The 14,332-nt window shown below is 32.8% G+C and overlaps 1 protein-coding gene across 1 annotated transcript; it reads left to right on the top strand.

Annotated features, from left to right (window-relative positions):
* The first annotated feature begins 3,096 nt into the window (after positions 1 to 3,096).
* Positions 3,097 to 5,076, top strand: LOC108224535 (F-box/LRR-repeat protein 4). Its single transcript, XM_017399184.2, has one exon. It carries the CDS (start codon positions 3,334 to 3,336, stop codon positions 4,711 to 4,713), a length of 1,380 nt encoding a protein of 459 aa, XP_017254673.1. The 5' UTR covers positions 3,097 to 3,333; the 3' UTR covers positions 4,714 to 5,076.
* Positions 5,077 to 14,332: the final 9,256 nt, after the last annotated feature.

Raw genomic sequence — 14,332 nt, forward strand, 5'->3', positions numbered from 1 at the left:
TTTCTACTCTGGACATTGGTTGCAACTGGGATTTTGAGAAACAGTTCATTTAAAACCTTAAGGTGTTATCGGAATTCGGAAGGCTCCAAATAGATGTTATGCTATATTTCAACATAATCCCTTCATATCTAAAGCTAAGAACTCTATCTTCTTATTCTGCATGTACTGCTAATCAATGATTTTTTCATTAGATGGGCTTGTCCTGTAATCTATCCGACCATGGCAGTGAACTTTAACTTCTGTATTACCAAACTGAAGTTATGAAATATATGTCAACACGAAGGTTCCGGTTCCACCTGCTTCATGACTGCGGTCAAAAGCCTTAAAAAAATTCACATAGAAGCTACTAATCTTTTTCCAGAGCAAGCAGCGGCCAGTAGCAGAGAATTCCCCTTAGACACTGATATGAGACTTCATAACCGACTTGAGTACATCCTTCGGAAAAAAAAATCAATTTTTCAGATACTAGAACTAACACTCATCCACTGGCCACAAAGACGGCTGGCTTTCAAAATGTAATAGAGAGTTGAAGACGGATCACCCATTGAAGGAGTCGATTAATTGGTATAGGCAAGCCCAAAGAGCAATCAACAACTAGTGCAGCTTAGTCATTTCTCAAAATTGGAACAAGTGGCATCAAATCATCCATACTGTAATGCACTCAATAATTATTCCCATCCCGCATGTAATTGATAAAAAAAGTGTCGCCATGATTATTTTTAGCATCAAACCAAGCCAAAATTTTAAGCCTCTTAGAAAGGTGATCCGAGAACATCACAGTATTTTAACAAAAGATGGCATCTTAAATCTTCGAAGGTATCTATCTTTTGCTGTAGAAACACTAAACTTTATTAATCTCTGTTATATGTATTGAAACCTTTGTATAAAAAGTCGGTGATTAATATTAGTCGCCGATTAATCTATGTTCGGTAGTTCGCCGAACTAATTAAATATCTAATTATTCTACTAATCACCCGATTAATCCCCTATCAATCCAATTAATCCTTGATTAATCCCTCTTTCGTGACTTCACCGATTAAGTTCGATTCCTGCGTTTTACAATACTATTTGAAACACACGTGGATGTAGTGTTATACGATCTGTGCAAAAACCAACAATACAATACGTGTGTTTGTGTGTGCGTGACAAAGCAATAAACGTAAAAAGACAAAGCAGAACGAAGGATATAAGAACGGAATCCGAGTTCGGTGCGTAACTGTCTTCTTAAAGCGTATTTCGCCCTCACCGTGTGTGATGAACGAACGCCTTTGATGATTAAACGGATTGACGATGGAAGAAGCACCTTCGACAAGACTGAAAACTATCACCGACTAATCTATAATGAATATACATAGCCAATGCAAGATCTGTGCTCTACACTTTGTAATTAATTAAAACGTGCAAGTTATGGTTCGTTCGCTGCTGTAAGACTCTGAAGATCAGGCAACTAGATTTAATATGTTTTTTAGTGTGATACAGATGCGGGAGAAGAAGGAAGATTAGGCAGGCGATATGGATGCAGAATAAAAGCTGGTATGTCCAAATGAAAACGGTACAAAGTTACACGATATTTGGACTGCAACACTTGTCCTATCTTCTGGAACGAGACACGCGAGATTGAATCAGCAAGATTATCCGCCCAGTTTTGCAAAAAACAATATGACAGTTTGTCCTCGGAGATGTTCAAAATAGGTTTCACCCTCACCGTAGCTTTCACTTTACTGTGATGTTCACTTCCCATGCGGCTTGATGAAATGTTGAAATAGAAAATACGATTAAGGCTCAATTGTAAAACGACATCGTATTAAAATGGTTGAAATAGTGATTTATTAGGTTGGCTAAGAGCATCTCCAACCATGGAGACCCTTAGCTAAAAGGTGAATAATCATACCAAAAATAAAAAATTTAGCCAACCATTTCAAAATTTCACACTCCAACCATAATGACCTGTTGTCTATAAATTTAGCCAACCTCCTATGGATGGCTAAATTTGTTGAACCTCTACAGATCTGTAAGAAATCCGTAGGATGATTACACATCATTTATTACCATATTAAACTGATATATTCTATTTATAACAACTAAAATATTAATAACATACTCTTTTTAAATTATAGCCAATCAATATAGTCAATACCATTGAAGCAAAATGTCTTACACATTCATCAAATTTTACATAATGTCTTACAGATCCTATTTAGCCAACGATTATAACCAATGCCGTTGGAGATGCTCTTGAGTTTCTCTTATGTGTTACTACTATATTGCCGAAAAATGCATAGTATTAATTTGGGTTACATTTACACGTAATAATAGACGTAACAGACAGAGTAATAGAGTACCGCAGCTACTTGTATTCTCAGTCTTGAATCCTAAATCCAAATTAAAGATTAGCAAACGATAAAAATTTAGAATTATACAAAAACCTTTTCTATTGCGAATAATTGATGGAACAAATTTTGTGAAAAATCAGTATACCTGAAAACGCCGGGACCTTAAGAAAAGCTGGGTTATTTTGTCAACATTTGTCCTAAAGAATAAAACAAGACACAAGTGGGAGTAAAAGAAAGACAAACAACTTTATTCTAGCCGCTTTAACAATTAACACCACATTTCATTTCGCTCCTTCCATTCGGACCCCTCCTTACAAGCTCTACCCGTTTTTCCCAACACAGAGTAATTATTTTTCGGTTTCATGATAAATGATTGTTATAAAATTATTCGTAATAGCAAAAATAATACTTCCTCCATTTCAAATTAGATGACCTCGTTGACTTTCAGCACGCATTTTAAAGTTCATTGATCACATAGCTACATTATAAATTTGTAAAATTTTATTTTTGCAAATAAAAATTCAAATATGAAATTTTCATTTACAAAAAAAAAATAAAAAATATTCGGAACTAGACGTTCAATGCACCTTAAGTTACGGACCCAAATTCAACCAGCTCATCTAATTTGGGATGGAGAGAGTAATACAGTGAATTTATGATTCTATCCACAACTTGAATATTTATTGTAAAGATTTTATTATGCATGATGAAAAATCGTTACAAATTATTGACAATAATAATTATGTATAGACTATAGTGAATATTTTTTGAAGAGAATAAATTAAATACGAAAGGGCATAAGCGTCATTGTCAACACATGTACATGGACACAACACAACATAATTTACGAACGTATGTGGGTTAGGTGAGCAAAAGCAATAACACTCGGCAATAACTCCACACAACATCAAAGAAATGGTAAACGTAACACATCATCCACAGACCACAAATACATGAAACAAGGCTTCAATACAAGTCCACCAAGCAAAGCTAAGCTTTGATGGATACAATCCTGTGCGATGAACTCATCCAAGAGATTTTCCGGCGACTCCCACCGCCCTCTTCCCCCACCATCTCTCTCGTCTCCAAACGCTGGCTCCGTCTCCTCCGCTCCTCCAAGTCATCTCTCTCCCTCTTTCTCTCCCCTCCCTTTTCAACCCCTTCTCTCTCTGCCTTTCTCTCTCATCATCCTTGTCTCTCTTCTCTCTCACTCTCCTCCACAAACACACACGCTTTCCCTGATCAACTTATAGCTTGTGTGTCTATTTCTTGTCCTGGTATTCAAGTCTTTCGTGTCTTGGGCCCCCCTCTCTCTGTTTCTTCTCTGCTTTCTCTCTCTGCTTCTTGTTCTAGGATACGGACTTTAACTGTTTCTCTCTCCAGGCCTGTTTCTTTCAGTTGGGTTGTTAATTTTAAGGCTCTGAACAATCTCTCTGTGATTCTCTCCGGGAGAGATTTGGGAGAGGTTGAGTTTGGTGATGAGATTGACTGTGAGACTGGATTTGCGTTGGAGAGTCTGAGCTTAAGTGGGCTTAGGGCAGGTGATTATGGGCTTAATTGGCTATGGAGGAACTGTAAGAAGTTGAGAATTTTGCAGTTTAAGAGCTGTGAAAGTGTGGGTGACAACGCCTTGTTTGCTGGTTTTGTTAAGGACCTCAAGGGTCTTCAAGAAGTCGAGTTGAGGACTTGTAGAAGTATAGTTGATGTTGTTTTGTTTAATTTGGCTGAATATTGTGCTTCTTTGACTTCACTTTTGATTTATGATGGGGGTTCACGACTAGGGTTGCTTCATTTCATTAGGCAATGCAAGTGTAGTTTGCGAAATATCGATTTAAGGTTGCCACTTGATCTCGATAACCGTCATTTGCTGGGAATAGCTGAAAATTTTCGAGGGCTATTGAATTTTAGGCTTCAAAGTTGTTGTCTTGTTACAGGTGAAGGCCTAAAGAGATTTGGGGTTGCTTTGAGCAATGTTCTTGAAGAATTGGTGTTGATAAACTGTGATGTTGTTGAAAGAGAAAGTGGGTTGCTTTCGACATTAGGACAGAGTTTGAGGCATTTGAAGAAGCTTGATCTGTCTTATAATGATATGTTGTTGGATAAAGAACTCGTGGCGATTCTGGTCTCATGTACTTATGTACGTGAATTGAAGTTAAATGGTTGTAGTGGATTAACTAGTGCTGCCACAGTTTCAATGTCGAAGAACTGTAAGCTTTTGGAAAGTATAGATATAAGAAATTGTTGCGGGATCCAAGAGGAGGCAGTTCAGTTGCTTGTTATGAATTCTCCGCGGTTGAGACGGCTATACGTCGAAGAATATAAACTTTCTGGTGTTGTCAGGATGTTGGCGTTAAACAAGGTTATTGAGTTTATTGACTGATAATGTGGCGAATGAAGGTACAGCAATTTATGGTTCTTTATATTTGGAGCTTGCAAGTGAAACAGGTAAATATCACAGAACTCACTAATTGTAAATGTCTGTGCTGTTGATTGGCATGAGAAGTCTTTCTCGGCTTATTAAATAAATTTGTAAATTAAGTTTAGGTGATTGCAAAGGAAAAAAAAATACCAGCAATGGTATATTCCCGCTTGTGGTGAATAATTTATGAGCACCTTCTGTTCTTAAAGGGTGCAAGATGATTCCTTAAAAAGAAGAAATCGATTTATGTTGTAGTAGTTATATGATTGGTTTGTATTCAAATGTTTCTATTGTGATATTCTGAAAACTGCTATGCACTTGGGATGGTTTGAAGTGTAGAGTGACGTGAGGTTTGACTTGGAGTTTGTCTCTATATAGTGCTTTGCATGGTATATATAGGTATCGATATCAGTTCTCTGCTGTAGTTCTTGTAAATATGAAAGTGAGCCATTCCCATTAACTAGTAAGTATATAATGGATATGTTCCTCATTTGCCATATCTGTAATGAACAAGCATTAATAAACTAAGTAGCAGTACCACATCACTTAAGACATTCATCTTATGCTGCACTGAGATCTATATGTTAGATCTTTGACACAGTGTTTTACGTAGATCATCCTGGGAAATGTTTCAAAATAAGCTAATATGAACTTTAAATACCATATATTTCCGGTTACTATATGTTTTACCTTGTCGCAAACATGACTTACATTGGCAAGCCAAAAGAAGTAGCTCAGGGTTTACCTTCCGCTTTCTGCAGTAACCCAATGCTCAATTTGTTTTATATGCTCAAGTGGTACTATGATTTTTTCCCAATATAATAGTGTGATCTATTTGCATGACATGATTAGTTTTAATATCTAATGGAATTCACTTGGGGGAATTGTCATAGGAGTATGTTTTAAGCTTGCAGTCTCCCTTGAGCTCGTGGTATTTTTACGTTATGCAAAATATCATATATCATCATTTTCATATTGCTGATTATAGAGCAGTAATTGCTGTATGCATCTATACTGTTTTATATTTTGAATTTTATACCTAAAGGTTAAAAGTCATATGTTCTTACACACACACACACACACATATTTTTTGCAAAATAATTTTGTTAAGTTCTTGGCTATAGCAAAAATCGTTGGCATAGTTTTATCATTTACCTGTTAACTAAACAAGGTCTTGGCTATAGCATTAATCTTTGGCATAGTCGCATCAGTTTCCCATTGACTAGAAAAACTATATTCAACATAAACTAATTATTTGCTCTGTAACTTTAAACAAGTATGAATATCTTTGCTTTATAAGGTGTTGGTCAATCTGCAAACTTGATCCATGAACACCACATTATGTTTATTCATAGTACTGATTTGGCAAGTCTGCAAGTGAAATGGGTCAATATCACAATACTCAATATGTATGTTTTTGATGTGCTTCGGAAAAAGCAGTATGTTGTTCCAATTTTGGTAAATGATTTAGTAGCCACATCCTGGTCTTGTTAATAGTGGGACAAGTTATACCTTAACTGCAGTTTGTTGACCTTGCTGTAATAAATGGTCGTAAATCACTGTGCAGTTATTTTATAATGCGACAAACTTGGCATCGAAATCCAGTTATTTGGTATGCACTAAACAGTAAAACAGAAACGTAGCAAACCTGTAGTGAATATCATCTGTTCATTTCTCTCTGAAATCTTGCAATTATAGAATTGAACCTTCAGGCAATTTAATGACTCCTTTAGTCACAAACTTGAGTCACTTGACATTTCCCAGATTAAGTTCATATCTGTTTTATACAAGCACTGGCCCTGGAAACAGCAGAACCAGATCACTTTAGGCGGTGGTGCAGCAGAACAATTAGTATAGGCTTAGATGGTTGCACTTGTAATCAAGGATCACTCACTGTAGTCGTGTACTAAATGTATAGTTTAGATTGCCTGAATACTGGGAGGGAGTTCATATGTTGGTCGATGAGGATGAGCTATGATGGCAAGATAGCAAGCACCTGTTTTTTTTTTTTCTGGTAGACATCGGGGCCGTTTGGGTGAGCTTAAAATAAGTGCTTTTTGCTTAAAATAAAAAAGTGAAGTAGAAGTTAGAAGTTAGTTAAGACTTATAAGTGATTAAAGTGTTTGGTAAAAAAGCAGAAGTCATGAAACAAAAACTAGGAATCGTAGCTTTTTATAAGTGCTTATCGACTTTTTACACAAACGGTACGAAATAAGTGCTTCTAACTTAAAAGTCCAGAAGCGGGGCTTAAAAGCCCCGCCAAACAGCCACATCATATCGTGTTGATCACAAGGCATAGATTATTATTGTCATGTTTTAAGTGATGACTATAAAGATATCATAGTGTGATGGTTATGTTGGACTACAAACTTGTTTATTGTTGTTTATTTTTTGAATCTGATGCTGTTTCTTTTATGGAAATAATACTGAAATATAATGTATATACTATATAATTTTGTTTAAGCAAGCTTACAGGTCTGCAGTCTAAGTACGTGTGTTCTACTAATAATATCCTGATAAACGAGAGTAGACGCCAAAGACCTAAACATAACAGAGGATACCACTTGCTTTGTCTAATCACGTATATATTTTTCATTTGTTATGTAAAGCCTGAAGGCAATAAAGGTTTGTTTTGTACCGTCACACAATTTAACTACGGTACAGACTGAATGCAAATCTTGTAACTCAGTCAAGCTCGTCAATGCAAATCTTGTAAATCAATCAAGCTCGTCACAGTTCACAAAAGAAATAGGGGGAACATTGAAATAAATTTGACGGGGTAAATTTCTCAGCTAAAATTATACGCGTCTTATAAAAAATAAAGTTGAAAACTGTAGTTTCGAAAGTTGACTCTTGTAAATGGGTTTTCAGCCGACATTTCTCCACCTTCTAGTTTTAATCCCCGGCGCTCTTCTATCCTCTCTTTTATTTATCAGGTTTTGAATAAAATCTAAATCTAATTTTTTTTCGTTTACCTTTTTATTTTTTCATACTCCCTTTCATTTATCAGGTTTCGAATAAAATTTAAATTTAACTTTTTTCAGTTAAATCTTGTTAAGTATCTTGTTATCGAGAATGTTATCAAGGTTGTTAGTCTTGCTCATTTTTTTGGGATATTAGTGTGTTGTGTTTGATATTCTTGTATGTCTTGCTACGTGTTTCGATTTTATTTTTTTTGAAGGATTTATATGGTATTCTATGAGATTAAAAAAAAGTTGAGATGGTGATGGATTTCGCAAGAGTTCACATTTCACAAGAGAATATAGTTAATAATATGATGACATTTGTTGCTCCAATATGAATTGATGTAATTAATATCTTAAATATTAGGCTACACATGGTGATTATGTGAATGTTAATTGTGATTCTACTAGTTTCATATCTGATATATGTTGGATTGCTCGAGATGTCATTATAATATTTTTTAGATAAAAAAATTTAAATATATTATAGTTAAGCGATCCCGAAAATAAAATAATATTAAGACAAATACTCCCTCCGTCCCTCTCAATTGTTTACATTGGAGGGGGACACGGAGACCAAGACAATGTATGAAAAATGAGTAAAGTTAGATGAAAAGTGGGTAAAGTGGTGGGACCTATCAATATTTAATAATAGATTTGAGATAGTGGAGGAAAGTAGTGGGTGTAATAGTAGTTTTTATTGTTAAATATGAGATAGTGGGGGAAGATAGTGGGTGTAATGATGGGAAAAACTTACTATTTATGGTAATGTAAAGAAATGAGAGGGACATGCCAAAATAGTAACTGTAAACGAATGAGAGGGACAGAGGGGAGTACGTTACAACGCAAATACGCATTACCAATTCATATTTAAAGAAATTAGTTTTAACATTATAGGAAAGTAAAATAAATATAGTAATAAAAGAAAGTGTTCGTGGACATAAACAGTTGTACCTCGAGAATTGTGAATTAGTTGCAGTGGTAGGGTACACCTTTGAAAATTGTAATGCAAGAATCCAAGAACTATCAGAATGAATTCCCATCACTGCAAAACGATCTAATCAATCGCATATTAATCGGACGGTCGGAATTGAACCTAGCAGCAAAGGGTAAGGGTGTTTCAGTCATTTTAGTCGCTGTGTGATACATGTAGTGACGCGTTTGGAGCAGTGAAGAGAATAATCCCGTTTATCCCGGGCACCGATGCTTATTAATTTGGCGCCAAACTCACATTTTAATGTTCCCGCCCAAAACAATACTATGAAAATTGGAGGGCAGGACGGGTAGCAGTGAGAAACTAAATTAAGGCTGCGGGCAGCTATTTGTACTTAATGTCTTCATAGTGGTGGTTCGGGTTTTGGCGTTATTGTAATCAATCACTGAAAGGTAGGGTTGTTGAGCAAGGTTGGATAGCTCAGTGGTAAGAGTTTATCCTATGTCGTCCCAGGTTCGACCTTGTCTCACCCCGAGATTTCTGAGAACAGATACTTATTTGTAAGGTTATAAGCCATATTTGTCAAAAGATAAAAAGGTAGGGGTGCTCATGGGTTGTCAAAACCCGCCCAAACCGATCTAATCAACCCAAACCGACCCTAAATCAACCCGAAAATATTTAACCCGAATTTTGATTGGGTTGAAAATTATTAAAATCAATTTAAATGGATCGGGTTAGGGTTTTGCCTATAACCCGCTCATTCTAACCCGACCCGAATATTTTATTTAATTTTAATATATTTTATTTGTTTTTACTGAAACAATTTTAGGTGTCTTTCTATCTAAACTAACATTATATCACATATTACTTAAATTCATAATAAATGTGTGAAGCAATTTCTAGTTTGAACGAATCATGAGTTCTGCTTAGTAAGAACTAAGTTATTAGCAAACAAACTCGATAATGAGCTCAACTTGTCTTGAAAAAATTGTGAAGCTTAATAAGAACCAAGTTATTGGCAAACAAACTCGATAATGAGCTCAATTTGTCTTGAAAAAAATTGTGAAATTACAAAACTAAGTGATCTTACCTCACACTCATTTTCTAGTAACTTATTCTACCCGACCCAAACCGAGATAAAATCTAACCGACCCAACCCGATGAAATTTAAACCGGATTTTGGTTGGGTTAAAAATTAAAAAAACCGAACTAAATAGGTTGGGTTAGGGTTTAACATATAACCCGCCCAACCCGACCTGGGGGCACCCCTACTAAAAGGGGCAAGTACATGAAATATCGGTGTACATTTTTTAAATTTTAATTCCGAGATATGTAAAAATTGCTTCCGTATAATAATATTTGGGAAATTTCTAACTCTTGAAAAGTTTTTACATTAGCGCCTTTCTATATTTTTTGTTGTTGTAAGGAGTGCCTTTTGATATTTTCTTTACAATGCTATTAGGATAATTTCATTAAATCAATAAAAAAAACAGGTGTATGCGAAATCTTTCTAATCTGAAACAACTGCGTTAGTAATCAAGTGAGCAATCAAAGTGTGCTCGATATATTAAGTTGATCGCCGAACTAAAAACAATCTCACATTTTTAGAATAATTGAGAGTTTGTCCCGCATGTGCCCATGATAAACACCAAAATCTATTAATTTAAATATTTTTAATTGATAGTTATTGTAAATATAGGAATCTATGATTAATAAAGAGCGTAAATCAGTCAAAACAAAAAAGAAATTCATCAAATTTTATGCTTTTTATATATTCATGAACACATCATGAAAAAATCGATTAATCAAATAAATGAATCTCAAAAATACCTAATCCGATTGATAATGCTCTCATCAGTCATCGGGCATCACTTATCACCCACTTTAAATCGCCTGTGATTATTTTGGATTTTTTTCCCTGATTGACTCTTGAGTCGGGAAGTCTATCTTCTGAGTACTTGCCTGATTTGAAAAATAAAAATGTCAAAACTCATCCATACAAGGAATCCAATGGGACAGCATCCTAGGATAACTATATAAACGACTGTACTAATCCAATGTAGGTAAGTTTTCAACTATGAGCGTGCAGAGTTTAAGAAAGTGTTTCCGAATAATATGGGACAATTGATATATAAATATTATCAACGGTTTTTCTATGGTGTGCCCATGGGCACACATTAAGCACCAAAATTTATGAAATTTGAGGGTTTCTATTGGCTTACCTTCTTTAATAATGGTGGACCCCCTGCAGTTACAACAACCACACCAATCAAAACCCTCCATTTTTATTAATGTTAGTGCTTAGCATGTGCCCATGAGCACACACTAGCCAAACCGTATTATCAAAAGTGTTTCGCATATCATTATCGTGATGTTAATTCTCACGATCCTTGACTCTTTCACAATTCTTATTTACAGTACACGTTCTTTTCTAGCTTTAAAATTTTATTTCTCACATATGTTGTAAGATCTCTATTGTTTGCTTTTATACGGAGCTATATTTGAAAGCACGATATTAATTAATATAATACAACTAAAAAATCAATATAGTACATATAATTTGAAATGGAAATAGAACAAATAAAAATTATAGATCCAACTGGATATTCCCTCGTATATAATTTAAGCTAAACTCGTGATTCAATATTTGTAGAACTTTGAAAACGGATAAGAAATTTCATTTACTATGTTATCATATTTAAATGATATATTTTATTTGTAATAACTAAAATAATAATATGACACTATTTTTACAATTTACCTATCCTATCCTATATTATAATACCTGAGTCTACCCAGGTATGCAGTTAACATTATTTTAGGACCAATCAGAGGTCATTCTTAAATTTTAGACCAATCATATTGATTCTCCAACTTTCCTTCTACCACTATACGCAGTTAACCAATCAGAAAATAGGAATTATTTTAGGACCAATCAGAAGTCATTCCTAAATTTTAGACCAATCATATTCATTCTTCAACTTTCTTTCAACCAGCGCAGTTAACCAATCAGAAAAAAAGAATTATTTTAGCACTAATATTATTTATTATACAATATAATTAATCAACTCCTTTTCATTATCTGATTATAACTCAACTAATTAGACTCCTTTTCATTATCTAATTAAAAATAATCTAATTAGATAATAATAGAATTTGAGATTTACTTTAAGTAATTTAATTTAATTTAATTCAATTCAATTTATGAAAAAATAAATTATTTTAGGATGTTAACCAATAAAAAAATAGGAATTAATTTAGTACCAATATATCATTCCTTATTTTAGGCCAATAATATTTATCCGTTAACTTTAGATAATTTTAAAACAAATCAGAGTCCATCCTCAAATGCAGTTAACCAATCAAAAAAGAGGAATTATATAGGAATTATTTTAGCACCAATCAGAGGTCATTCCTAAATTTTAGACCAATCATATTGATTCTCCAACTTTCCTTCTACCACTATATGCAGTTAACCAATCAGAAAATAGGAATTATTTTAGGACCAATCAGAAGTCATTCCTAAATTTTAGACCAATCATATTCATTCTTCAACTTTCTTTCAACCAACGCAGTTAACCAATCAGAAAAAAAGAATTATTTTAGCACTAATATTATTTATTATACAATATAATTAATCAACTCCTTTTCATTATCTGATTATAACTCAACTAATTAGACTCCTTTTCATTATCTAATTAAAAATAATCTAATTAGATAATAAGAGAATTTGAGATTTACTTTAAGTAATTTAATTTAATTCAATTCAATTTATGAAAAAATAAATTATTTTAGGATGTTAACCAATAAAAAAAGAGGAATTAATTTAGTACCAATATATCATTCCTTATTTTAGGCCAATAATATTTATCCGTTAACTTTAGATAATTTTAAAACAAATCAGAGTCCATTCTCAAATGCAGTTAACCAATCCAAAAAGAAGAATTATTTTAGGACTGATCAGATGCCATTCCTAAATTTTAGACCAATCATATTAATTCTTCAACTTTCTCTGAACCACCTTATGCAGTTAACCAATCAGAAAAAAAGAATTATTTTAGCAGTAATATTATTAATCATCCAACTTTTCTTCTATTAAATTTTATCCAAAATATTAACCACATACAAGTTAATCATGAGTTAATCAATACAATTTTTTATTATACAATATAAACTAATTAGACTCCTTTTCATTATCTAATTAAAAATAATCTAATTAGATAATAATAGAATTTGAGATTTACTTTAAGTAATTTAATTCAATTCAATTCAATTTATGAAAAAATAAATTATTTAGGATGTTAACCAATAAAAAGAAGAGGAATTAATTTAGTACCAATATATCATTCCTTATTTTAGGCCAATGATATTCATTCGTTAACTTTAGATAATTTTAGAACAAATCAGAGTCCATCCTTAAATTTTTTTATATGAACAATCAATAATTATATGTTTAGATCAATTTGATAAATCTTTTTTAAAATTATACGAGTCTCCACACCCTACAGATTAGAACGAGCTTTTTATTTACTTGATGGCAAAGAAAAACAGTTTCCTTCTGTTGCGGTGGATAAAATATTAACATGTTACATGACGTGCATGGTCTTTCGAGTATTATATGATATATAAAATTAGATATTTACTATTTTAGAAAATTAAATTCACACTTAGCTAATATAAACATCGTTTTTATAATTATAAATATATAATTATAATGTGATTGGTTAACTGCATACCTGCAGAATGACCAGTTTTCATAAACCTCACAATGATTTTATAATTTACTAAGACAAATTTTTTATTAAATCCATAAAATTTATTGACATAAGTGAATTTTTACAAGATATACACTTTTACGGCATACTCGATTGAATTTAATAATTTTTATTATTTCATAAATAAGTTAAGTGCATACAAATTATCAGAAATATGGCTATAAAGACAATTATGCAAATTAAATGAATATGCGTATAAATCAATTAAATTATATAATATAATAATAACGACTGATATTAGGCATGTATCCACCCGATCCGATCGACCTTAACCCAACATTACTTTATTCAATAGGGGAAATTAAAAAACATTATGACCTTGAAATTACTCACCCGCTCGCGTCCCCATTCACTAACCGGCTCCCCAGTTCTCATATATATATATATATATATATATATATATATATATTATAAAAAATTTATACATAAATATTACAATATTGTTAAAATTAAAATAATTTTATACAAGTCCACCCATAAATTTTCATATGACTAAACAATATTTCTAATTTGTTGCGGTGGTTAAAATATTAACATGTATTACGTGACATACATGGTTTTTTGAGTATTATATAATATAAAATTAAATATAAATATTTCTAATTTGTTGCGGTGGTTAAAATAATTTTATACGAGTCCACCCATAAATTTTTATATGACTAAACAATATTTCTAATTTATTGGTGGTTAAAATATTAACATGTATTACGTGACATATGGTCTTTTGAGTATTATATGATATAAAATTAAATATTTCGTATTTTATAAAATTAAATTCATACTCATCTAATATAGTGAAAATGCCCTAAATAACTAATATTTATGTAATGCATGCCCAAAATAACAAACGTCGAGTTTGATGCCTTTTTGATGCCTCTTTTAACCAATCAATGGCGCATTCAAAGGAT

Source organism: Daucus carota, chromosome 6 (genome assembly GCF_001625215.2).
Source record: "Daucus carota subsp. sativus chromosome 6, DH1 v3.0, whole genome shotgun sequence".
NCBI lineage: Eukaryota > Viridiplantae > Streptophyta > Magnoliopsida > Apiales > Apiaceae > Daucus > Daucus carota.

Excerpts from the sequence above, each read along its gene's own strand:
- LOC108224535 (XM_017399184.2), top strand. The coding sequence starts at position 3,334 with ATGGATACAATCCTGTGCGATGAACTCATCCAAGAGATTTTCCGGCGA.